Source organism: Haematobia irritans, chromosome 5 (assembly GCF_050003625.1).
Source record: "Haematobia irritans isolate KBUSLIRL chromosome 5, ASM5000362v1, whole genome shotgun sequence".
Classification (NCBI taxonomy): Eukaryota; Metazoa; Arthropoda; class Insecta; order Diptera; family Muscidae; genus Haematobia; species Haematobia irritans.
Window position 1 is genome coordinate 3,842,548 of NC_134401.1, and position 26,162 is coordinate 3,868,709.

Genomic DNA, 26,162 nt, shown 5'->3' on the forward strand with positions numbered 1-26,162 from the left:
TTTATTTTTTCCGCAGTTCTTTTTTCTTGTCCACTCGTAATTTTCCAAAAACCACTGTGTATCAGGAAACTTTTCATTTGTATAGACTAACTATCATAGTTGCTATCATCCAACTTCTCTATTTGAGCGAAAGAAACAGCAATTTTCTCCTTTTTCTTTTCAAAGTTTTCTTATTTCAATAATTAACTTTCAATCGCAATGTGCTTCAGTGTCCTGGGCCCATAACCTGTTTAGTTTAGTTATTTCAAATTGAACTTTATTTACAGAAACAAAAATTGTCTTAACAATTCAAGAGTACGACTAAGAATGAATGATTATAAAAAACGTGTGAAAATACAAAGCTAACAACTTTCAATTAATTTCTTAATTGATACTATAATTTCTGTCATTGAAGACATTTCAATTACTTGGATCAATTACTTTCGTTTGTGTGCAGCTTAAAAAAATTAAGCAAGCCTATTATTAAAAAAAAAAGAAAAATACTTACTATGATTCTTGCAAGCAATATTTAGAATTTTTTGCGTTCTATTATGTGAAAACATTTGTTTTAGTTTCTCTTTAAGGCCGGTTGCACCTCTAGCGAAATTTTTGCTAGCAAAAATTTATTTAAGTCTACAACAAAAAAAACAGGGCTGTGTACACAAATTTTAAAACAGCTAATCGCTTTTAAAAATTGTTAATATATGTTCCAAATATTCCTCAAATAAATTGTTTATTATTTACAGACCTTTTAAAACTTTTACGCACACAATGATTGTAATAAATTAAATGTTTGCTGCCAAAATATGCTTTTGACAACCCTGTTATTTTCATTGGAGGTGCGTACCAGCTTACGAAATTGAACGCTACCGAAAATTTCGTTAGCATAAATAGCAATGCATTTCTTATGGGAATGAAATTTTTCGCTAGAGGTGCATACCGGCCTTTAGCAATAAATATTTGGGGCCTTATTCTATTAAATATATTTCTTACAAAAAAAAATCTCATTTGTATTCATTTTCATATCGAAACGATTAACATCTCTAGCACCTTTACTTCCAACCTTTTTTATTAAACAGGACATTTCGTTTTTTTATGTACACGAAAATGAGAAGACTTTTCGATATATGTCAGATATTCTTATTGCAGATAGACATCTTTATTGATTTATATACAAATACTATATGAAAACCATTGGTCATAAGTAAAATCCCATTAATTTTTGCACATATTTATTAAGCATATTTGCAAACATTATAATAATAGAACAAAATTAATATTACTTATTCAATAAAAAAAAAACGATAACAATTGCTCTAGAATGTTAACACGAACATTTATGGTAGAAATAATATGAAAGTAAATAAAAAAAATGAAAAACTAAAATGCACATATAAAATACAGTTTTTAAATATAATTTTTATTTGAGCTAATCATTTTTTTCCAGTGAATTGTATCACCGCATATTCTCCAGTAAACATCCAGTCCTTATTTTTCAGGAGCAACTGTTCCGCTTGGCCCGATTTCAAACCACATATTACTGGGCCTTTAATGGTACGTAAAGCACAAAGGTTAGTTGGATTGAAGCCTCGGAGACAAGAAACAAAATCTTTTGTTGGATCCCAATTAAAATCGCCCAAAAGTTTACGATAATTCAAATCTCCCTTAGAAATGATCAAAGAGGATGAAGATAATTGAGTATGCAATGTAGGGCTAATTTCTGCCATTCTAAAGAACCCAAGAAAGGGGAGGAAATTAAATTAGACATTGAAAAGAATGTAAGTATACAAGTTGTTGTTTTCATATTATTTTACCTATGGAACTCGTACGGTGTTGTCCAAAAGTACTCTTTAGCGTTTGGTGGACACACTTTAAATATTCCATCATTGAAATATCTCGAACATTGTTTACCAAATTTATTCAATATATCTGCATTTTCTTGCTCTTCCATATATTTTAATGTAAATAATATATCCTGATGTGTTGTATCCGATACAAACCAAGGCAAGGCTTTAACGTGAAAACGTACCTCATCGGCCAATTTGTTTTCTATTAAATATCGTGCCAAAACTAGGTCTGTAAACAATTCAAAGCCAGCATTGTCACATATAAAATCTACAGATTTAGATTTAGAATTTAAAGGTTCATTCAGGCAGTCCCATATTTGTGCACTCTCGTCGATAAGAATATTTTCATTTAGACTATCGATTTGCTTATGCAGATTATCCAAAGGTTTAATTTCTTGACCGGAACTTATTGACAGATCGCATTTATTGCCCCATAGATTTAACTAAATTAAATTAAAATTGAATAATGTATTAATACATAAATCATAAATAGGTAGATTGTCTGAATTTGTCAATACCTTCAGTATGTGGGAAAAGTTCTCGTATGATGATTCATTGGTTATGCTTTGCAGCAATTCCTTCATAGCGTCTGTGGAAATTTTCAGTGCATTTATTTTTTGTGGACTAAAGTAGTCATAATCTTTTAGAAGGCTTGTAGAAATTTCAAAGAATGAATAAATCTTTCTATATAAATAGCATTCAGCATAAAGCCAGCATATGCTGAAAAATGATGCATCCGGTTCTAAATTAGTAATAAAGTTGTTCCATAACTCGCTATCATGATCTGAAATATTGATATTGTGTTACCAAGTCATAGCAGATCCATTATTCTCTTACCATTTTCTGGTAATTTTTCAAAAGACCCATTATTTTCAAGCTGCTTTTTCAATTTCGCTACCAAGTCACATGTGCGACTTACTTCATCCTGCGATTAGTAATTCATTTTATTTAATATTCTTCGATTTACAATTTATTTTTACTTAAATTAAAAAGCAGAAATTATGTAGCATATAACACAAAAAAATTGTGTTAAAAGAACAAGTTTTTCCCCTCCTAATAGTAGTAGATATTTTAAATTAACTTAGTTTTGTTAAATCCAATTTTTTACAAGTCCAATCTGTCTGAAATATACATGTGATATCGAGATATCTCCTTTCCGTTCATCAATTTGTCGTAGCTCTATACTCGTTGAAAAAAGGTCTGCTAAAAATAGCCGTCAATGCCAACATATTTGTATACCCTCCACCATAGGTATACTAACATCGTCATTCTATTTGTAATAGAAATATTAGTCTAAGACCTCATAATGTAGATATACAATTTTTGACTCTGAGTCTAGAGATGTCCATCTGTTGATATCACGCTAACTTTTGAACGAAACAAGCTATCCACTTGAAACTTGGCACAAGTAGGTTTTATTAATATAGGTCGGTTGGTAGAATTCTACCACAGTTGGTAGAATTCTACCAAAAATGGTAGATTGGTAGAATTCCTCTTCACAAACTATCTATAGAAATAAAATTTTGACAAAATGTTCTATAGAAATAAAATTTTGACAAAATGTTCTATAGAAATAAAATTTTGTCAAAATTTTCTATAGAAATAAAATTTTGTCAAAATTTTCTATAGAAATAAAATTTTGTCAAAATTTTCTATAGAAATAAAATTTTGACAACATTTTCTATAGAAATAAAATTTTGACAATATTTTCTATAGAAATAAAATTTTGTCAAAATTTTCTATAGAAATAAAATTTTGTCAAAATTTTCTATAGAAATAAAATTTTGACAAAATTTTCCATAGAAATAAAATGTTGACATTTTCTATAGAAATAAAATTTTGACAAAATTTTCCATAGGAATAAAATTTTGACAAAATTTTCTATAGAAATAAAATGTTGACAAGATTTTCTATAGAAATAAAATTTTTACAAAATTTTCTATAGAAAAAAAATTATAGAAATAAAATTTGGAGAAAAATTTTATAGAAATAAAATTTGGAGAAAAATTTTATAGAAATAAAATTTAGAGAAAATTTTCTATAGAAATAAAATGTTGACAAAATTTTTTATAGAAATAAAATTTTTAACAAATTTTTTGGAAAATTATGCTTGGTAGTTTTTGGGTAAAATTTTCTCCAAATTTTGGTGGATTATTTTTATCTCGAGTTATTGCAAATGGATCATATTGGACCACTTTTAGCTATAGCACCCATATTGCGCTTGCGGTGTCCCTTGGAGCAAATTTTATTCGATCCAATTGAACGCTCTTTAACAACCATGCAAAAATTGGTCCATACCCGTCCATAATTATATAAAGTCCCTATATAAACCGTTCTCCATATTTCATTTCCGGTGCTATCTGGAGGTGATCATTTGGTACGTATACATATACCATATACACGTATACGTATACCATGCAAAAATTGGTCGATATCTTTTCATCATTACCAATATATACCCCATATAAACCGATCTCCAGATTTTACTTCTTGAGCCTCTTGGAAAAGCAAATTTCATGCGAACCGATTGAAATTTGGTGCGTGATAGTCAGTATAAACTTTCTACTAATCAAAATTATAAAGGGTGATTCTTTTGAGGTTAGGATTTTCATGCATTAGTATTTGACAGATCACGTGGGATTTCAGACATGGTGTCAAAGAGAAAGATGCTCAGTATGCTTTGACATTTCATCATGAATAGACTTACGATCTGCCACAACGTCGAATTTTCAGTGAATGGGCCCTAGAAAAGTTGGCAGAAAATCCGCTTTTTTATCGACAAATTTTGTTCAGCGATGAGGCTCATTTCTGGTTGAATGGCTACGTAAATAAGCAAAATTGCCGCATTTGGAGTGAAGAGCAACCAGAAGCCGTTCAAGAACTGCCCATGCATCCCGAAAAATGCACTGTTTGGTGTGGTTTGTACGCTGGTGGAATCATTGGACCGTATTTTTTCAAAGATGCTGTTGGACGCAACGTTACGGTGAATGGCGATCGCTATCGTTCGATGCTAACAAACTTTTTGTTGCCAAGAATGGAAGAACTGAACTTGGTTGACATGTGGTTTCAACAAGATGGCGCTACATGCCACACAGCTCGCGATTCTATGGCCATTTTGAGGGAAAACTTCGGAGAACAATTCATCTCAAGAAATGGACCGGTAAGTTGGCCACCAAGATCATGCGATTTGACGCCTTTAGACTATTTTTTGTGGGGCTACGTCAAGTCTAAAGTCTACAGAAATAAGCCAGCAACTATTCCAGCTTTGGAAGACAACATTTCCGAAGAAATTCGGGCTATTCCGGCCGAAATGCTCGAAAAAGTTGCCCAAAATTGGACTTTCCGAATGGACCACCTAAGACGCAGCCGCGGTCAACATTTAAATGAAATTATCTTCAAAAAGTAAATGTCATGGACCAATCTAACGTTTCAAATAAAGAACCGATGAGATTTTGCAAATTTTATGCGTTTTTTTTTTTAAAAAAGTTATCAAGCTCTTAACAAATCACCCTTTATAAAGCCCTCATATAAACCGACCACCAAAATTAGTCTTTGGAGCCTCATGGAGGGACAAATTTGATGCGATCTGCTTGAAATTTGGATCTCTAATTACCGTGCGAAATTGATTGTGGATAAAGTCCTTAGTAGAACTTTCTATTTTTTGTTTGTTTGTTTGTGTCAAACTGTCTCAGTTGTTTTTAAAAAAATAGCAAACAATGTTTGCTATTTTAGCAGATGTTTTTGTTGTGTCCACTAACAAATTTCTTTGGGTGTACACACACATAAAAATGTATAATGCGATTTTCGCAGGTATGATCATATTATCCCGATTTGCTCACTAATCTTGTTCAAATTTGATACCGTTCATTATTTTTCTCGCGAACGCCATTTTACGAACATGGTTTTTACATTGATGTCAATTACGTAAATTTTTTGCTGGTATAGCCTAATGTGAACCACCGCGCATACCTTTGGATAAATGTCGACATTCAACTCATGTTGCATAGATTTCAACAATGTTTCCAATGTATTTGGCAGGCGATAACGAAATGTATAGTATGCAAAGCTGCTTTTGTAACGTCCACTCAGATAAGTATCTTGCGGAGGTGATGAATCCAAAATCCCATGTTTTAAATCAAACTCATCGATAACCTGTAACGGAGGAGAATATGTCATTTTTCGTCTTAACCTTGGTCTTTATTAATGTGTAAGAAATGAGATTTTTTCTTTTTTCTGTCATATTTCCTTACCATATCAATATTTTTTGTCACCAGCTAAATTATAAGGTATTTGGCTCTATAATATTAAATTAAATATTTTGATTATTTCCTAATATGATAATTTTATTTATTTTTGTTAGAATCTTTGAATTTCTATGCTTATTTGCAAAGAACAACACAGATGTTATTGGCAATCTGAAGAGTAACATGCAAGGCACCAGATAAATGTCAAGTGTATGACAAAAAAAAAAGAAAGAGAAATGCATAAAATTGCACACCATTGATTTTCCCCTACTCTCATCGTGAGTTTTCCGCGCTTCTCTTCGTTCGCATATGTATATGTAAGCAAGAACAGGGTGCCAACATTGATTTTAGACAAATTGTTTTGAAATATCAATGAGGTTTTCGTACATTTTTTTGTTATTGTTGTTTATCCTCATTCATTTTATAGCTAGCAGTAAATGTCTTTGAAAACTTTTTTCATTTGATTTAAATTCATCCATATGGGTGATTTTCGTTATAATTTCAAACATTTCGTTTCTTTCCATATATGATTTTATACAATAATACAAGTTTACGCAAAAAACACGTACCTTTGAGTTGCATTTAAAGTCCAACCTGCCTATTGAGACTTATGGCTGCACTTTATTACCTCTATGCGTATAATTTACGTAGAAATATTGATTATACGCACCATTGAACTAACAGGGTCAAAATTTGTTATACATGTAGATCTACTAAAAAGAAATCTCTTTTATAAATGACTTTAACTAGATTTCATCTAGTTAAAGTGGATTTTGGTTTAAGGTATTAATCTAAAATCTGGAGAACTAATCTATGAGCCTGTAGTTGCAATAGAATGATGGTTGTCCAGACATCTTAATCTAAAATCTGGAGAACTAATCTATGAGCCTGTAGTTGCAATAGAATGATGGTTGTCCAGACAACTGGGTTTAGCTCGACGTGATTGTGAATCGATTGACACTCGTGCAAAAAATATCTACCAAAATTTGAAATAAATTTTACCAAAAATCTACCAACTTAAATATTTTTTTTTTTTTTTAGTTTTTGACCAAATTTTTGTGAGGTTAGTATGAAACAAAAGTTTTCTTCGAATGAAATGTTTTATTATTTTATTTTAGAAGTTTATTTATTATATATTTTGAACTCTCCTATAAGCGACAATTTTTTGCGTGTATAAATATCGCTTGAATTGTAAATGTGTCTAATTTTAAATATTATAAAGATTTCACCATCAAGGGAAAATGACTACTTCTACAACAAAAGGAGAACTTATGTTACAACGGATTTTGATAGTATGATCTAACACGAAAGTTAAAATTTTTAAAGATATTAAATTTATGGTATAGAAAATTCTGACAATCTTTTATTTCTATAGAAAATGTTGTCAAAATGTTTACTTATATAGAAAATTTTGTCAAATTTTTTTCTTTTACAGAAAATTTTGTCAACATTTTATTTCTATAGAAGATTTTGTCAAAATTTTATTTCTATAGAAGATTTTGTCAAAATTTTATTTCTATAGAAAATTTTGTCAACATTTTATTTCTATAGAAAATTTTGTCAAAATTTTATTTCTATAGAAAATTTTGTCAAAATTTTATTTATATAGAAAATTTTGTCAAAATTTTATTTCTATAGAACATTTTCTCAAAATTTTATTTCAATTGAAAAATTTCTCAAAATTTTATTTCAATTGAAAATTTTACAAAATTTTATTTCTATAGACAATTTTGTCAAAATGTTATTTCTATAGAAAATTTTTTCAATATTTTATTTCCGTAGAAAATTTTCTCAAAATTTTCTTTCTATAGAAAATTGATGTACCTCTTACATGGAGAGGAATTTTGCAAAATCTACCAAAACTTCAAGTATACTACCAATCTACCAAACAGTAAAAAATCTACCATTTTGGTAGAATTCTACCAACTGTGGCAATCGTGGAATCGATCAGTAGTAGTAAGCTGCAAGCAAATTACATAGACACCATAACCTCAACATTACTTCGAGTTCTGGTAGGTACCAGTTTTAAAACGTAGAAACTAAAAAATGCTTCAGGAAAAACAAAAATTAAAATAGATATTTACACCCATACAAAAACAGCAGTTGGTGTCTGCTGTTATATCTATGTTATTCTTTTATATATTATTATTATTTTTTTTTTTATAATCAACAAGAAAAATTCCTAGTAGCAGCTATAATTTAGAATTTTAGCAAATTGTCATTAGACTTTTTCAAAGCCTGGCGAAGAATAATCGGCCATCTGCTAGATAGCATACTTGTCCATGGGTGTCCCAAATTTTTTATAGCGAAACATCAATGATTTTCGTCACTATTTTCATTTATAATGGAATACACATTTGATATAAATATAATAGAAATCATTGTTGAGTTTATTTAAAACAAAATATAAAATTGTGAGAAAAAAAATATTTCGCTGCGGTTGATCTATAGCAATATAAAATAACAAAAATCTTTATTGGTAATTTGCGATATAAATATGTACGGTAAGTGTTGAAGATATTTATTCATGATATATTAAAAAACTACGCTTATAATTTTTTAGTAGGCAAAAATGGCCATAACTCTCAAATTTTAGGTTAGTAGAGTCTTTTTTTAACAAGTTTATAATAATCTTGAAATATACATGCAAAGTATTTGTTGCTGACTTTATTTTTCGACAAAATAATTAGATGCAAATGCTTATTGTTGTTTATTTATTTCTGAACTGCAATTGCAATCAAAACTTTCCATAAACTGTATCACGCCATACTCTCCGGTTTCCATCCATTTTGGATCCTGTCGACATAAATCTTCAGACAATCCCTGCTGCAAGCCGCATATCAAATCGGCTTTTACTGTTCGTAGTGTACAAATATTGGTTGGCTGAAAACCTCGGAGACAAGTCAAGAAATCATCAGTTGGATCCCAATTCATATCACCAAGTAATTTTCGATAATTTAAATCGCCTTTAAATATAACTAAATGGGCCTGGGAGAGGTACGTATATAACTCGATATTCACTTCGCGCATTCTGAGGAAAAATAAATTCTATTAATTTAAAGCAAATTTATTTCTTAGAGAAGATACCACATTCCCCTCCCCGCAATGTTTTCAATTTCAATAGCAAAGAGGAATTGTAATGTGATAGCTTGCCATAAAATTATTTTTGCGTAATTACAATGAAACCTCTTAATTTTGGATACTCTGAAAACCTCCCATAATTGGACACCTCCACACCAAATCAAATTTGGACAAACATTAGGCGACGGTGGGTGTCCACTTCTAAGAGGTTTCACTGTACATATTCAAATTTTCGCGAGCTCACATCAGCCACATTAATTTGACAACTTACCTATAATACTCATAGGGACTAGACCAGAAGTAATTTATTTCAGCCATCTCAAAGAGTCCATCTGCAACGTATTTTTTCCATTTTTTACCTAGTTCAGACAAATAAATTGACTCGTGATGTTCCAAATATTGCAAGGTATGATGAAAATCTAACGGCGTGACATCTGAAACAAACCATGGTATTGGTTTTGTATGGAACCTCACTTTTTGTGCCAACTGTTTGCTCAATAAATAGTCTGCTAATATTAGGTCAGTAAAAAACTCGAATCCAGCATTGTCCAAAACAATGTCTACTACAACAGGTTTTGATATATCTGCCGATTCCAGGCATTTCCATATACTTTCTGAATTATCCACCAATATATGACTGTCCAGTTTATCACAATGTTCGAAAAGATTGTCATTGGCATCACAAATTGTTGAAATAATAAGAGAAAGATCACATTTATTGCCCCACAAAGTCATCTGTAAGGTTTTTCCTCTTTAAGTGATATTAACCAAATGTTTTTGGGACATTGAAATACCTTTAGTATGCGCGAAAATGTGTTGCAGCTTCGGTCAGTAGTTTTTAGACTTTTGGCAAGATTCAATACAGCATTAATTTGAAGTGCTCTACACTTTTGTTTAAAAAAGTAATCATAATTTTTCAACGTTTCTGAATTTAGAAAAAATGATGCCACCCTCCTGTACATGTAACATTCGGAATAAAGCCAAGCTGATTGGAAAAATGATGAGAAATTTATCGGCAATCTCTTGATAAATGTGTTCCACATTTCAAGGTCAGGTTCTAAGTAAAGAAACAAAAGTTATATACATACATTCAAAGGTGAGTACAACATTTTCCCAAATATTATTTACCACTTCCTTGTAGTTCCTCGAATTGTTTATCCGTTTGCAGTTGATATTTTAGTTTTGAAATGTGGCCAACTATGGCTTTAATTTCTTCCCTAGTTTTCTGAAATAAAATTACCGCAAATTATCCTAAGAAACAATTAACAATGAATGAGAATAGTAACCTCTCCTTCATATTTTTGGGCAATATCATCTTTATCTTTTGTTAAACTATCAATAATATTTGTTAAAATCACTGGTAATCGTTCCCTCATAGTATAGTAAGCAAAACTCCTGAAAATGTAAACATTTAAATATTTGTATAAATGTCCACCATAAATGTGGACATTTTGTAGATAGTCAACATAGCATTTCCTATTTTGGAAACCTTTTATATCACCTTTTATATCGAGCAGATAACATCGTATGTCTTGGTGTCACTATGTCCTCTATATCATATTTTCGATCAAATTCTGATACCGGCAGCTCCATTTTCTATGAAATTTGTGCTGTTGCTGAAACAAGAAATTTTTAAATTTATTTTTGTTATAATTTATTTCGGTCAGCTGTTGTAAACAACATGCGATACTTGGAAAATCTACCTAATGGGCCGTTCAGATTTGAAGACTGCTCACGACTATTTCCATGGTGTATATCCAGGGTACTCTTATAAGGTAGTATCAATTGAACAAAAAAAGTGTTCTCTTGTTTGCATGTGTGTTTGGCCGTAATTCTTTCTGTCACAATCTGTACCCTGTAGGAATGTCTCGAACTCACTCAAAATCAAACTAACTTTTTACTAACTAATTTGTGGCGACTTTTAGCTAACTCATTATTTATGCAGTCTTGAGTCAGTTGAATTTTTCCCAAACTCACTTTTTCTCGATCAGCAATGAGTTACCTTTTTACTCACTCTAAACTGATGCATATTTAAGTGAAGTAAAGTCATGGAAACAATTCAAATAAACAAACAAAAAATATGTATTGGCTTCTATAACTGTCAATTTGGATTTGGCTTTTTATATTTGTTTCAATTTAGCTTCTATTTTCAGAGAACTTTTGTAAAATTTTGTCACGGTTAGCGGTAAGTAGTATAGAAATGCATTATTCAGACGCAATTTAATAATTAAACTTTCCTTATTTCCACTAGAACCCATCATTATCAGTGAAGGAATAAATGGAAACTTCGAATAAAAGTGTTAAATGGCTGTTTGAGGACGAAGATATTGGGAAATACACTTAAGCCTTTTGGACTTCCCTGACGAATGGCACTTCCATTCAGTGTGCGTCATTACAAAAGTACGTACAACTCCCTCTGAGTTAAACGAGAAAATTAACACAACACTCAAACTCAAGACAAGATGAACTCAACTAATATTATCCGAATTTTTACTTACGTTATATTTTATTTATTGTAAAATAATTTAAAAAAATTTGAATTGTTATTATTTTTTAATTAATTCAAAATAAAATGATTCAAAAATAATAAAACAAAAACAAAATATTTTATTATCCACAAAGAGCTCACCATAAACTAATCTGTTAAGGCTAACTCATAGTATGCTCATATATTATCAGCCTAAAGCTAACTCACTTTGAGCTAACTTTTGGTTAGCTGAAGCTTATGCAGGTTTGAGTGAGGACTGACTCGTTCCAATGACAACACGTGTTAAAACTGAATAGGATTTTACATGGGAAATGAGTTAGGATTTGAGTCACCTGTGACTCAGTTATGACTAACAATTTATTAACTTAAAGTCACCTCAATTTCCTACAGGGTAGTTCCTTTCGGTTGGTTTGCTTGTGTGTGTGCGATACAATAAAAAATTAAATCAGCTGTCTTTATTTTAGAGTTAAATTTAGAATTATTTATTTATTATAATATTTTTTTTTATTTATTCAACAACGTAATATAAAAAGCCGGAACAGGCCAATTAAAACTATATTACATCTCTTAATACTGAAAAAAAAACTTTTGCATATGGCTAGAGAATAATATAAAATTATTCACCATAATAAATTATGAATTTAAACAATGACAGAAAGTAGAATTTTGCAGTTATTTAAAAATATTCCTCTGGAAAATAATATACTTTAATGGTTATTAAAATAATCGTGTGTTGTTTGAGAATCTTGATATTATTTTTTAAAAATTAAAGACATTTCCAGTAAAATTGTTGTATGGGATCGGCTATTACACTCATCGGTATAAATAAAAAATATTGATAGATTGGGAAATACAATATTGACAATATTGTATTCCCATATTATTTTTTAATACTTTTTGTTAATACTTTAGCTTTGCTTTGGTGTAGTTTATTTCAAGCTATCAATGTATGGTCCAATAAGCTGAGTACTATGTTCAGTTTTCAAGCTGAAAACCAGCTTGTTTTCACGGTTACTTTTTTTAATTAATTAATTTAGAAATATAAAATTATTTGCAATCAATTCCTTGGATCTTTTCCATCCATTTTTTTTGCAAGACTTGATCAAAATATAATCGTCTTCCTAAATATATTTGTACTTTTAATTTAGTGTTTTGGTGAAAACCCCGAACATAGCACTCACCTATAGGGCTTAATTGATTAAATAAATGTTTCAATTGAATTGAGCGACCCAATTCCAATTAAAAAAAATATATATATTTTAACACAATAGCTATGTCGCTCAGTCACTTCATACAATGAGAGACGTAGTGTCAGTTACACAAAAAAATAATGTTTGTTCTCTAGAAGTTACCGGAAGTATTATTATATTTTCATATCCTCCACCATAGGATGGGGGTATATTAACGTTGTCATTCCATCTGTAACACATAGAAATATAGGTCTCAGACTCCATAATAAAGTACAGTCAAATTTCTATACAATGAATCTCTCATTATAATCAACAAATTTCAAAAATACTGCCCATTTTCTTGTATTCTGATAAAATTTCTGTATAATGAAGTAATTTTTTGCTCCCGTCAAATTTCATTATAGGGAAGATCGACTTAGATATATATTCTAGGTCGTGGTGAAATTCTGAGTCGTTCTAGCGAGGTCTGTCCGTCCATCCGTCGGTTGAAATTACGCTAACTTCCGGACGAAAGAAGCTATCCACTTGAAATTTGGCACAAATGGCTGTTATTAATATAGCTCAGATAGTATAGCAAATGGGCCATATCGGCCCACTTTTAGTTATAGCCGCGATGTTGGTATATGTCTTCTAACAACCACGCGTAAATTTTTCCATACACTCATAGAAAAAAGTCTGCTAAAAACAGCAGTCGACGTCTGCTGTTATATTTTTTTACTTCAGGGCCTAATGAACAACAATTTATAAAATTTTTAGGTTATAAATTTTTCCTCAAAGCATATTTAAGAACCAAAAGTAGTTTTTGGTATATTTTTGCACTGTAATATACTTACAAGCTCCTAAATACTATCTGCAAACATTTTGTTTGCTGTTATGTCTCAATTCGATAAATATTCAGATTTTTGGTCAAATACTATAGATGTTCATAATATATTGTTTTAATGATATTAGGATAGCTCCTAAGTTGACATTTTTATTTGTTTTAGCCAAAATAAAACATGTTTTAGTTTAATCGAGCTTAAAAAATAGCAGGAAATGTTTGCTATTTCAGCAAACAGTGACTGCTGTCCCTTTTTCAGCAGACTTTCTGCTGTTTTGGCAGACTTTTCTGCTGTCCCTACTAACAAATGTCTTTGGGTGTATCGGTCCATAATTATATAGCCCCCATATAAACCGATCCCGGAGCATCTTGAAGTAGAAAAGTTCCCAGTAAAAATGAATATTTTCATGCAAAGTAATTATACACATGCACATTATTTATTTACCATTGCTAATTTCTATTTAAAGTCCCAGACATAGCTACCACACGAGCTACCAAAATTTGGAGAAAATTTTACCAAAAAAGTACCTCTATTTGATAAAATCTTATTTTACAAAAAAAATATTTCTATAGAAAATTTGTGAAAATCTACCATGACATCAAGAATTCTACCAATCTACAAACAGTAAAAAATTGGCCACTTTTTGGTAGACTTCTACTAACTGTGGCAACCGTGGTCCCAGAACACACAAAACGATAAGAAAAACAAATGAATAATTTGAAAAAAAAAGATAGTTTTATTATTTGTAATAATACTACTTCCATTTAAAATGAAATATTTGCAGTAATAGGCATAAAATGTGATTATGATTTTTAAACATAATTTAAATACAATATGATGTAGATTTTATGAACATTATTATAAATTTCCCTATACAAAATTTCTAGATTAAGGTTTTTGATTTTTGTTATATATAAGGTTTATTTACTATCATATCTGCTTTCAGAGTCTAGTTTGGCCTGAGACCATACTATGTCACTATGACAATATTCTGCGAACCATAAATCACTTCAAATTATTTTTGTATTATAAATGGAAAATATATATTTTATCGTTACTGCACACAAAAAAAAATGTTTTTTGTGTTCAATCACGAAATTAATTGAATCAATTTTAATTGAAATTTTTTCAATCACAGAAATGAAAGTATCAATTAAAATCAATTAAAAAATTAATTGATCCACTTAAAAATTCTATTGATACTATTAATTTTTATGATTGATTTTTGTTTCAATTAAAAGATTTGTTGATCAATTACATTTGTATTGAATATTTTTTAAAACTCAATTAATTCTTTAATTGGAAAAATTTCCGTGAATTTTTTTCTATGTGTAGAACTAACCACCCATATTTAGCACATATAAAATTAACAAATAATAATTAAAAGGTGGGCTTCGATTGATACTAATACATAATTTCGGAATGTAGGGACTCTTCAACGAACATTGGCATTCGAGTAATCATCGCTAGGCATTAAATTGACTTCTATATCATTTGGTGGCTCAAATCCACGAATATTTGTTGGTGGCTGTTGGTTGCAGTTTCCAAACATATTCATCATATTTGCGCTTGTCATATCGGATGGACCCATCATGTGGTTATTGGAATATCGGCTGAAAAATTCCATGTTGGGTGACATTCGCATGTTGGCCATATTTTGTGATCTTGTTGGCATATATTGAATGGTATTTGGAGCATTCATTTTTACATGCACATTCGGAGACATATTAAAATTATCAAAGTTACTTGGTGCCATACGACGAGATCTGATACCCGGCATAATATCGTTACAACCTACGCCACCTAACACATTAGGATTAAAATTTCCTGATACACAGTGTCTTCCACCATTCGTTGAATGTTGATTACTACATAACATTGAGTTTATATCAGATTGATTGAATTGGTTGACTCCATTTCCATGTGTACCAGCTGGACCCAGCATTGGTATGTGATTCGTATTACAATGATCCATCACATGATCAGCTCCCCCAATAGAGTTTAGACCCATTCCGCAACCTGTTAACTGTTGCGACATTTGTGCTAATGATGATATAGGATCAAAACCACTTGATGGCTTGTTTTGGTTCATGCGACTCATGTTTGGATTGAGTGGTATATTATCCGTACGACGAAAGAATTGAGAAGGAAACTGTTGCATATTGTGTCGTATATTTTGTTGTCCTATACCACTTGACGGCATGCCGCACATAGAATAATTCAAACCGAAATTTGTATATTTTGTATCCATACAGGTATTGTCGGAATTATCGTTTGTATAAGGTCCCTTAATTTTATGCGGACTAGATGATTTATAATCATTAGATAATGAATTAGCGGGATTCGGACCCAAGTTGTTGATCAAGTTAATTCCGCCAGAAGAAGTTGCTCTTTCTGTTGGTGGTGTCAATGAGCTAAATTGAACACGCGAACTTTGAGATGAAATTGGTGTATCTGCATTTACATTCAAGTGCTTCGGTGATTGTGTTGATATTGGCACAGAAGCTGAACGCTGGCCTTGGTGATAATTCGGTTGAGGTCCACCGCTGCTACGATTATTTAGATTTAAAACTGTGGTAGATTTGGCCTGCATGGCATAATCTGTTCGACCCGGCGATATACAACGATTATTACCATTTGCCGGTGCATCCGCAGCTTTGCTTTTGAAATCACAATGTAACGCATTGTTTTGAAATTTTGCCCATTCTTCTTGACCCATATTTGGGCTTAATGTATTTCTAATATTTTCCACTTCCGGTGGTAGACAGTTGTCCAAATTAAACGAAGCAACTGTATCGGCGGTACTATCGACTACAGAATTAGTTTGTTCATCAGTTTCTCCTCGTGTCTTTGTCATGGCCATATTTGAGCTATTTATTTTTTTAGTAGTTCCTCCCCCAGATTGCATGTCTGACTGTATAAATGAATGATCACGTGCTAAATTTGACGAATTTTCCAGGCTTGAGTTTTCATTAGGCTTTTCTAAAGTATTGCGAAATGCTTCATTCGGGCCCGAGGGGGCTTGGTTAAGTAACATATTAACCGAAACTGGCAAACCATTAACATCAGAAGGAGGAAGATGTGCCAATTGATTGGAAGAAGCTGCATGAAACTCAGCTTCGTCATTTTCTGGGAACAGAAATTTATTCATTTTTTTAAGTTTGGCCAACTGCTCTAACCGATGCTGGCGCTGTTGCGGCGTTAGATTTTCATCGGGAACTTTCACTCCCTGCAATGATGGTATTGCTGTATTATCCTCGCATTTAATAGCACATTGGACAGATGTAATGTCGAAAGCTTCATTGCCTAGCATATCAACTGTGTTTAGGGTGGAGCATTCTTGTTGAGCTGCTTGTTCCCAGCTTTGATTTTGCTTATTTGTATCTTTTATCCGTTGCAACTGATGGGAAGCAAACGAACCTCCTGATGAACCAGACTGCATAAGATGCATAATACTCATAGAAAATTGCTTTTGTACCGACCCCTTTGTGGGACATTTCACAAAATCTTCCAGAAACATTTTAGTAGATGGCTGCATACAATGATATGCTATTATCGAAGGATATTGTCCTCCAAGTACAGCTTCGGCACTTTTGTTGGCAAGCTGGGTGGAAAATACAAAAACATGATTTTGTTGTTGTATCATATATCCAAGTCCACAGCCAGTGTTCCCTGATAACATTCCTTGACTATCACTCTGTGTTGAACAAGGAAATTTTGATGCACTACCATTGAAAGAGATTGCATTTCTGGGCGTATTAGAAATTAATGCATCCTGTGATTTTGGACTCACACCACTAGGGGTTGTTGGATTTTCTTGCTGTTGATTGTTTTTTTCACATGACATTGGGGAAACTTTCAACTCTTTGCTTTGTGACGAAATGCCAAAGCTATCATCATTTTCACAATTGGATTGTCCGGAACCAGGGACAAAAACCATAGGCGATATCGGCGACAATGAAGTTTCTTCTTTCTTTATGTCTTTTTGATCCCCGACATTGATTGCCGAGGCCATATTTGGTCTAATATTACTGAAAGAAACTATCTGTTGCGAAGCTGGTGCTTTGGAGATTGGTGATGGCAGGCTGTTCGGTGGAATATCGAATTTCGCTACAATATCAGTATCTTCTTCCCGCAAAATAGATTTGCTTTCCACCTTCTGCGCATTGCCGACTTCATCCACTACATTTGGGCTTTGGGATGATTTAATTGCAGATGAACCAAATTGTTCCGGAAAATTATTAGTCATTTCCAAACACTGACGGCTACGTGAATTGCATGAGTCTTGTTTATTTAAGTCCATGACATTAAATTTCCAGTGACTTGGACAGTCCAACTACGCAATATAAAATAGATGAGTACTGTTCTTCGGTTTAAAGTAAGAGCCAAATCAAAACGTACCCTCATCAAACCATAACAGCGTTTCTTTTGTCCAAATCCAATCAAAGTATATTACTACTGGTAACCTTCCTGCGCTCCCTTCCAAGTACTGAGGCGAGTCTCCATAAGAGTCATCATAATATTAGGGATAAGATATGGTAACTGGTAATGAAGTTGAACTCTTTAAAGCAAATACATATAATTTTTTTGTTTGTTTTCCCTTTTGACCAATGAGAGATTTAGACGAAGTTACACGTTGCAGCGACAAAAAACACAGATACAAGACGTAAAGGAGCGAGTGAAACATTGCGAGAGAGAGGATATGTATGTAGGATATTTTCAGAATAACGAAGTCTAGAGTATATATGTAATCTCCCCCATGGACTAAGCCGCATAAAAGCCTTATAAATTTTAGGTACACTTATAGAAAAGTCTCCCAAAAACAGCAGTCGGCGTTTGCTCTTTTTTATAAAAGGTTCGTAAAATTCCGGAGATTTGTATGTTCTAAAATATTACCCATATCTATTAAAAAAAATTATATATTTCTACCCTATAATATTCATAAAGGCTCATAAATGTGATTAGCAAATATTTTGTTTGCCTTAAGATGTATACTAAGTTCGAGTTTAGCAGCTAAAATCAAAAATAGATCTGTAAAACCAGAATAAAATTATAACTTTTTTGGGCAAATTTGTTTTTATCCAGATGGGGAAAAAATTTAAAAAGTTTATTTTCTTTAAAGTGAATTATTAAAGAACAGTTACCGTGATTTTAGCGGCTAAACTCGAACTTAATACTCACCTTTAAGGTCAGTACTATGTACGATGTCTCCACCAAAAATCTAAATTAAAATTACAAAAATATATACGAAGACGATTATATTTTTATCAAGTCTTGTAAATTATGGATGGAAAAGATCCAAGGCATCGATTGGGAAACATTTTATATTTCTAAATTAATTAATTCAAACAGTAACCGTTAGTAAAAATTAGGGTTTTTTCTCGGAATTTTTCCATTGTCAGGAAAAAGGGAAATTTTTTCGAGAATTTCCCGGGATCTCACTCAAAGAAAAACTCTTTGGTATGGTCATTTTTAGGCATTGGAAAAATTAAAAATATCCTAAGTAGTACGTACTAAGGCACTATGTGGAAACCTAACCATGTATTTTGTTTGAAAGTCTTACATCAGGTACATCAGAAAATCACACCAAAAGAAAATGTTACTGTGGTTCTCCTCCCCAGCCTTGTGGGGAATTTTCCAGCTGCCCACCATCAACATGGATTCCGTAAGGTACATATTAATATGGGACTCAATCAGCCCAAGCCGTGTCATAGGACGGTCCTCGTGGCGCTTGACCTATCGAAGGCATTCGATACGGTCAACCATGCCACACTATTCGAGGATATCGAGAATACGTCCCTACCGGCAGGAACCAAGCGTTGGGTTCTGAATTATCTGTGCGGACGCCAGTCGTACGTGGAATTCAGGGAAAAGAACTCAAAACCCCGTAGAGTTAAACAGGGAGTTCTCCAGTGTGGGGTGATATCTGTTTAATCTCTACCTGTCCTCGATTCCACCCCCCTCCTGGCGTCGAGATTGTATCATATGCGGACGATTGTACAATAATGTCATCCGGGTCCATTGTTGATGACATTTGCTATCGATTGAACGTCTACCTCGCGGATCTTACCAGTTATTTCACTGCAAGAAATTTGAGGATATCTTCCACCAAATCCTCAGCCACACTATTCACTACATGGACGGCGGAAGTGAGCAGGGAGTTGAATGTCAGAGTCGACGGCGAAATAATTCCGACCACAAATTACACCAAGATTCTCGGGATCACATTCGACAGTCTTTTTAAGTCGTCCGCCCATGCCACTGCAATTTGTGATAAGCTCCGCGGTAGAAACAAGATCCTCAAGTCGCTTGCCGGCAGCACTTGAGGTGCGGACAAAGAAACCTTGTTGACTACATATAAGGCAATTGGCCGGTCAGTGCCAGTGAGGACACCTCAAACGAGCGACAAGCAGTGGAATAACATACAGACCTGTCAGAACGCTGTCCTTAGAACTGCAACAGGATGTCTCCGCAATACACCCCTGGATTACGAAGATCATCGCAGCGCGTCGACACAAGTACATGTTGTCAAAGCAGTACCTCTTGGGTTGCTATCCAAGTTGTCATCCAAATCACCATCTTGTGGATAGACAACTTCCACCCAGGAATGTAAGGGTTGATCTTCACCTTCTAGAGCCCGAGATCCAGCGTTATAAAAGAGAGCCTCTAGATCTATAGCAGCAAATCAGAGAGGTCTGAACAGGATTCATGAAGATACTGTAGCTGAAGCGGTGAGAAGCTACAAGGTTAATCCTGTTCTCGGAGTACGACCACCGCCCGTCTCACCACCAGATCACTCTAGACACACCCCATCCTTGTCGCAGAGTTTCTTGATCTGGCTACTAATTGAACTACCGCATAGAACAAAATGGATGAAACTACATTAAAAACTGTTACAACAACAACTGTGGTTAGGACAGCCTCATCCTATATAGATTTCAAAAGAGCACTATGTTAACATGGGACTTTTGCACAATTAATTTTTTGTTTGCATATTAAAGCATTTTTGTACATATTTTGTACAATTACAAATTTTTTGCTTATTAAAGTATTTCGATTTCACGCTCGTAAAACGGAATTTGTCATTATAAACAGCAGAAACGTCTGCTAAAACAGCAAAAGGGAAAACAGTCACTGTTTGCTGAAATCGCAAACATAGTCGTCTATTTTTTAAGCTCATTTACACTAAAACAAATGTGGGATCGCCAACCACACAGGACTGAATAGTCTAATTGAGCCTAAAATAATGGCCTGCCGCTACACCTAACTTAATCCCTTCAAGTTAATAAACATAACTTTCTTCAGATTTCCAGTAAAAAAGTATATTAGTTATAACGCGTTTTGAAATCGAACATGCATGTTTTTTTTTCAAAATTTTTCTCACTATAATTTTTATTTATATAAATTGAAACAAACTTATTTTAATTAAATTTCGAATACATATGTGTATATAATATACAATATTATTATAATTGTTATAGGTATGTACATAACGAAAATATAATATCATCTCACTAATCCAGCAAATGCATATTGATTACATATATATTACCAAGTGTTGTTGTTGGTACCAATGGTTAATAGAAATGTATATTAGATTACTTAGAATATTTTCAACGAACTGATTTTACATATATCGCCCGAATATGGACGGGTCCCTATACTTGAGAGCATATAAAATTAGATAAATTATTATTATGAAATTAATTGACCTAATTTTATACACATTTTAATTTACTTTATATAGTGTAGCGTCCATTATAAAAATTTTGCTGGTAGGGTAAAAAAGAAAACACTGCTACTTGATAAATTAAAAAAAAAAGAAATAAACCCTTAAATATATGAAGTAACCTATAAGAAATATTTTTTCGAAATATTTCGTGCAATTTTCCATTCTTTTCTGAATGGTTTCGATGATTTTGTACAAGGCATATTAAATCCTTTAAGGATTTTTTTGCCTTAAAATATATATGCTTTTATTTGATAATATAGTAGCATGAGACAATGGAAGCGAACTTAAAACATCAACATAATAAAAAAAATTAATATTAATTCTGGTTGGTTCAAATTAGCCAACAACAGTAAATTCATACGACAAATCTATTTTAGCCTAATATACTAGATTTTAAAACGAACAATTCTCACAATCGTTGGGAAGTTGTAAATAACTTCACTCAATCGTGCAAACCTCCATCATACTGTCATGAATAAATTCTATAATTCGATACAAAATGCACAAATATCCTTTAAATGGCACCACATCAATTTATATTAGTTCAAACAAATATTGGATAAGTACATTTAGGGTACATTCATGAATGCGGCATCATTGGGCATTAAATTGTTGTCTACGCCTAAGTCATTTTGATCGAAACCTCCACCACCCCTATTGGGTCCACAATTTCCAAACATATTCATCATATTGGGGTTTGTCATTTCGTTATTGATGTGTCCAGAAGGATTACCAGCTCCCATGTTTCCGTGCGGATAACGTTGGAAGAACTCCATGTTCGGCGGCACTCTCATATTATTCATATTTTGAGCTCTCGCTGGCATATACTGTATGGTATTTGGAGCACTGGCCCTTATATGAACATTCGATGACATATTAAAGTTGTCGAAATTGTTTGGCATACGGCGATTAGGCATGATCGATCGATTAGAAGACATCATTTCGTTGCCAGGCATGTTTGAATCTCGAAGACCAACGCCAGTTAAAGTATTGTGATTGAAGTGACCTGGGGGCATTCCCAATTTACCATTTAACATTCGTTGATCCATTGGGTCCATACTATTGATATCGGGAGGAAATTGGCCAGATCGAACTCCCAAGCCACCCATCATACCCAAGCTATTACCTGGCATCTGATTGCAGTGATCCATTGAGTGGTCATTTACACGACCGGATGGTGGTCCACCCATCATTTCGCCAGTATTTCCATCCATGAGGGAACTGTTGTTTCCCCCTCCTCCTATTGAGCTCAGTCCCATAGCACTGCCTGTCAACTGTTGAGACATTTGCGCCAATGATGCAATTGGATCAAAGTTGCTAACAGCTTTGTTCTGATTAACTCGATTGCAATTTGGGTTCAACGGTATGTTATCCGTTCTGCGAAATTGCGGAGGCATTTGCATATTTTGTCTCATATTTGGCGTGTTCATTGGTGGCATTCCACAATTCGGATAATTTAATCCAAAGTTTGTATATTTTGATTCCATACCAGGATTAGTTTGCATTTCATTGATTAGCGGACTTTTGCTCTTCTGTGGGCTGTTCCGTTTTAATTTGTGGCAAGGGTTCATGGAATCCATTTCGGCATGTGACATATGTGAAAGAGTGTGAGATGCTGGATTTGATGACATATTATTGAGAGCAGATGTGCTATGTGAATTGAACATCTGGTTTGGATTTGGAAGATTGGAACCATCACGCGAATAGATATTTTTAACGTTGTTACCGAACGACGAGGGTGGTGCATTTGTGGGGTTATTGATTGGAACTGTTGAATTTGGTCCGTCTACAATTGGAGGTGTTGAAGATATACCAAACGGTGGACGAGGTCCATGAGGAGAGAGACCAATATCTGGGTTGACGTTATTAGAATTAGGGTGGGTGGGGGACTGTGTTGATATCGGCACTGAAGCGGAACGCTGAGTTTGATGATAGGGTGGGGGCGGTCCGTTGTTACTACGATTCGTTGGACTGGGTCCAGCATTTGAGCAAGATTGTAAACCAAATCCTGACACCCCAATAGATAATGAACGAGACAATGATGAGTTTTGTTGACCGGATATTGGGTTGTCCATCATCACACCAGGATTGTTGATTGATTTCGAGTCTTTGAACTTGAAATTGTCTCCAAATTGGCTATTCTGAAATTTAGACCACTCCTCCTGTGTCATTGGTATATTAGAGGAAACATTATTACCCCGTGTCAAATTGTCCGGATCTGGCTGTGGGCAATTATTTAGGTTAAAGGAAGACACGATATCTTGATTACTCTCCATGTTTGTGTTAATTTGTTCTTCTAAACGCCCTCTGGCATTGACAGGTTTTGTGTTTGGATCCATTTTTGGAATACACCCTTGCTTATGTGCCTGCATGGCACCCATATTTGAAGCATCGCCAACTGTGGGATCATCGCCCAAATTCGGGACATTCTCAATTGACCCCTTTCCAGGCGTAAGATATTTTCCTACATTTCCGGAATTATTACTCTCAGAGCCTGACGCAAGTAGCGCTTCTACTGCACCGGGTAAATTGCCTGTTGACGATTCGCTTGTTACGGTGCTGTTATTGGCAAGAGGTGGATGTATATCATTGCCTTCATTTTCAGGAAAAAGAAATTTATTCATCTTCTTGAGTTTTGCCAGTTGCTCTTCGCGATGTTGACGTTGTTGTGGTGTAAGGTTTTCGTCTGGCACTTTTACTCCTTGCAATGAGGGAATATTTGATTTGTCTTCTTCCTTTATACCACAAATTTGATGGGGGTCGAAGCCTTCTAATGGGTTAGCCGTATTACCAACTTTGTTATCCAAAGTAGTATTTTGATCCCAAACCGGACTATTTTTATTAGCGCCTGCATTGCGCAATGTCTGTCTTTGTGGCATTTTGTTTGAGTTATTGCATTCATTTAACCAAAATGCTTGTCCTCCTGGTCTATTTAATCCGCCTGACTGCATAAGATTCATTATGTTCATAGAATACTGCCGCTGTTGTTTGCTGGTTTTTGTTGGATTTTTGAGAAAATCTTCAAGAAATAACTTTGTGGAGGGCTGCATACAATGATACGCTATAATAGTGGGGAATTGGCCACTGAGAACGGCATCGGCGCTTTTATTTGCAAGTTGTGTGGAGAAAACGAAAACGTGATTTTGTTGCTGCATAAAATCGCCTCCTCCCCCTCCTCCACCACAATTAGAGGAATTCATCATACCTTGACCATCCCCCTGCCCCTGGAAGGGAAATTTGGAGTTGCTACCATTGAATGGATTTAGATTTCTGGGCAGGTTTTGCATATTTGAAGTGGAATTAAAGACATCTGAATTAGAATTAGGACTCAGGCCGATATTAGAATTAACTCCGTCAAGATTTGGAGTTATATTTGCTCCACCTGCTGCCGAGCCAACACTTTTGGACCGTTCTTGCGACTCTTCGTTAGCATTATCGTCAGTTTTACCTGGTGGAGATGGGGACGTGATTTCTTCCTTTTTAATATCCTTCTCCTCCCTAACACTTTTAGCAATGGGTGCATTTGCATTTGTGTTCACTTTACTCATAGATACTTGATTTTGAATTTTTGAGTTAGGCGAGGTGATTGCCATAGCAGTAGAAGAGGCGTTTGAATTTCCAAGATTATCAATGTCTCCTTCCAGAGCCATGGGACTACTTTCTGTTTTCGGGAATGATGGTGGATCCTCTTCGCTCGGACTGTTGTTGGCAGTTTTTGTATTTTGCACAATGGGAGCTCCTTCTCCGTTATTTGATGAAGATTCTGAAAATTTTTGTTCGGGAAAACTTGAAATGTCGGGAGTTTGCCTCACGTTATCTTCTAAACTATCCATATTTTCAGCCGTATTCTGCGTGTAAAGAAGTTAAAACCTAAAATTGATTTTCATTGTAATGTATATTGAAACCACATACCAACCAATTTATCGTTGAGGGACTTTACCAAATATCAAATATTGTTGCGTATAGCCCGCTGTTAATGTATACTTGAGGGGTTGGCGTCGAAAATACGTAATACTTATGTTTAAAAAGTTTTTTGTTGGTTTGATTATGACAAATATTAACAAGACTATGCTCCTGTGCTCCAATTTAATTATTACAATTTCTTGAATGGCTCCCGTTTTTTACCTGCACAATAGAAAGCATCCCTCTGACCCAAGTTAATCGTATATTGTAGTGTTGGGAAAGTAGGGAGTATTTGATTACAAGTACTCGTTACTGACTAATTTTTTGAGTACTCGTTACAATTAAATGAGTACTCAATATCTTCAATAATGCTAAAATTTAAAATGTTTTTCAAATAGTTAATTAATTTCAAGTCTAAAAATTAATTTTAGTAATCAAAAGACCGTTAGAATATAACTAAAATATCCCACGGAGATATGGATGATGACGCCTAAATATGATAAGGTCCTATCTCGCCTAAATATCCTGTCCCAGTCTCTATCCATCGAACAAAAACATAAAACGACATCGTAAACTATAATACATCATTCACTTTACACTTTCGAAATCCACTTTTACTAGATTTCAACTATCATTTGCCTTATAAAAAGTAGATTTGAAATCTCTAAAATGTAGATTTTGAGTCTTATGTATGTATAGAGTTTAAAGGTGGATATTAAGTTGGAGTTGAAATCGTCACATTTTCACGATTACTTTCTTTCACATTGAATTATTTTATTTATTTCTTTATTGTAAATCAATTAATACGTTAATTTCCATTCTGGATGTCTATGTAGGTTCCCTGCCAACATTTCAAAGTTCCATTTCAACCTCATCG

At 33.6% G+C, this 26,162-nt stretch overlaps 4 protein-coding genes and 1 long non-coding RNA gene across 7 annotated transcripts; 1 reads left to right on the forward strand and 4 right to left on the reverse strand.

The window, feature by feature from the left end:
- Positions 1-1,194: 1,194 nt before the first annotated feature.
- On the reverse strand, positions 1,195-6,236 carry LOC142240727 (damage-control phosphatase ARMT1-like). The gene is made up of 6 exons (XM_075312441.1): positions 6,077-6,236; positions 5,796-5,978; positions 2,664-2,751; positions 2,345-2,610; positions 1,794-2,269; positions 1,195-1,707 (listed from the first exon to the last, which is right to left on the reverse strand). Exons 1-6 carry the CDS (start codon positions 6,077-6,079, stop codon positions 1,413-1,415), a joined length of 1,311 nt encoding a protein of 436 aa, XP_075168556.1. The 5' UTR covers positions 6,080-6,236; the 3' UTR covers positions 1,195-1,412.
- Positions 5,973-7,092, forward strand: LOC142240728 (uncharacterized). The gene is made up of 2 exons (XR_012723365.1): positions 5,973-6,112; positions 6,187-7,092. It is a non-coding gene; the product is annotated as an uncharacterized LOC142240728 (long non-coding RNA).
- A 1,407-nt stretch (positions 7,093-8,499) lies between these two features.
- LOC142240216 (damage-control phosphatase ARMT1-like) lies at positions 8,500-10,843 on the reverse strand. Its single transcript, XM_075311914.1, has 6 exons — positions 10,653-10,843; positions 10,438-10,546; positions 10,280-10,376; positions 9,946-10,208; positions 9,423-9,886; positions 8,500-9,101 (listed from the first exon to the last, which is right to left on the reverse strand). Exons 1-6 carry the CDS (start codon positions 10,742-10,744, stop codon positions 8,771-8,773), a joined length of 1,356 nt encoding a protein of 451 aa, XP_075168029.1. The 5' UTR covers positions 10,745-10,843; the 3' UTR covers positions 8,500-8,770.
- Positions 10,844-14,366: 3,523 nt separating this feature from the next.
- LOC142238980 (protein BCL9 homolog) lies at positions 14,367-18,241 on the reverse strand. The gene is made up of 2 exons (XM_075310744.1): positions 18,052-18,241; positions 14,367-17,986 (listed from the first exon to the last, which is right to left on the reverse strand). Exons 1-2 carry the CDS (start codon positions 18,055-18,057, stop codon positions 15,086-15,088), a joined length of 2,907 nt encoding a protein of 968 aa, XP_075166859.1. The 5' UTR covers positions 18,058-18,241; the 3' UTR covers positions 14,367-15,085.
- Positions 18,242-21,892: 3,651 nt separating this feature from the next.
- LOC142237918 (protein BCL9 homolog) lies at positions 21,893-25,550 on the reverse strand. Of its 3 annotated transcripts, none has more exons than XM_075309376.1 (2): positions 25,323-25,550; positions 21,893-25,252 (listed from the first exon to the last, which is right to left on the reverse strand). In XM_075309376.1, the coding sequence occupies exon 2, from the start codon at positions 25,213-25,215 to the stop codon at positions 21,952-21,954; it is 3,264 nt and encodes a 1,087-aa protein (XP_075165491.1). In that variant the 5' UTR covers positions 25,216-25,252; positions 25,323-25,550; the 3' UTR covers positions 21,893-21,951. The 3 variants fall into 3 exon arrangements, with proteins under 3 accessions (XP_075165491.1, XP_075165492.1, XP_075165490.1); XM_075309377.1 differs by having other exon boundaries at positions 21,893-25,230; positions 25,299-25,550; XM_075309375.1 differs by having other exon boundaries at positions 21,893-25,230; positions 25,295-25,550.
- Positions 25,551-26,162: the final 612 nt, after the last annotated feature.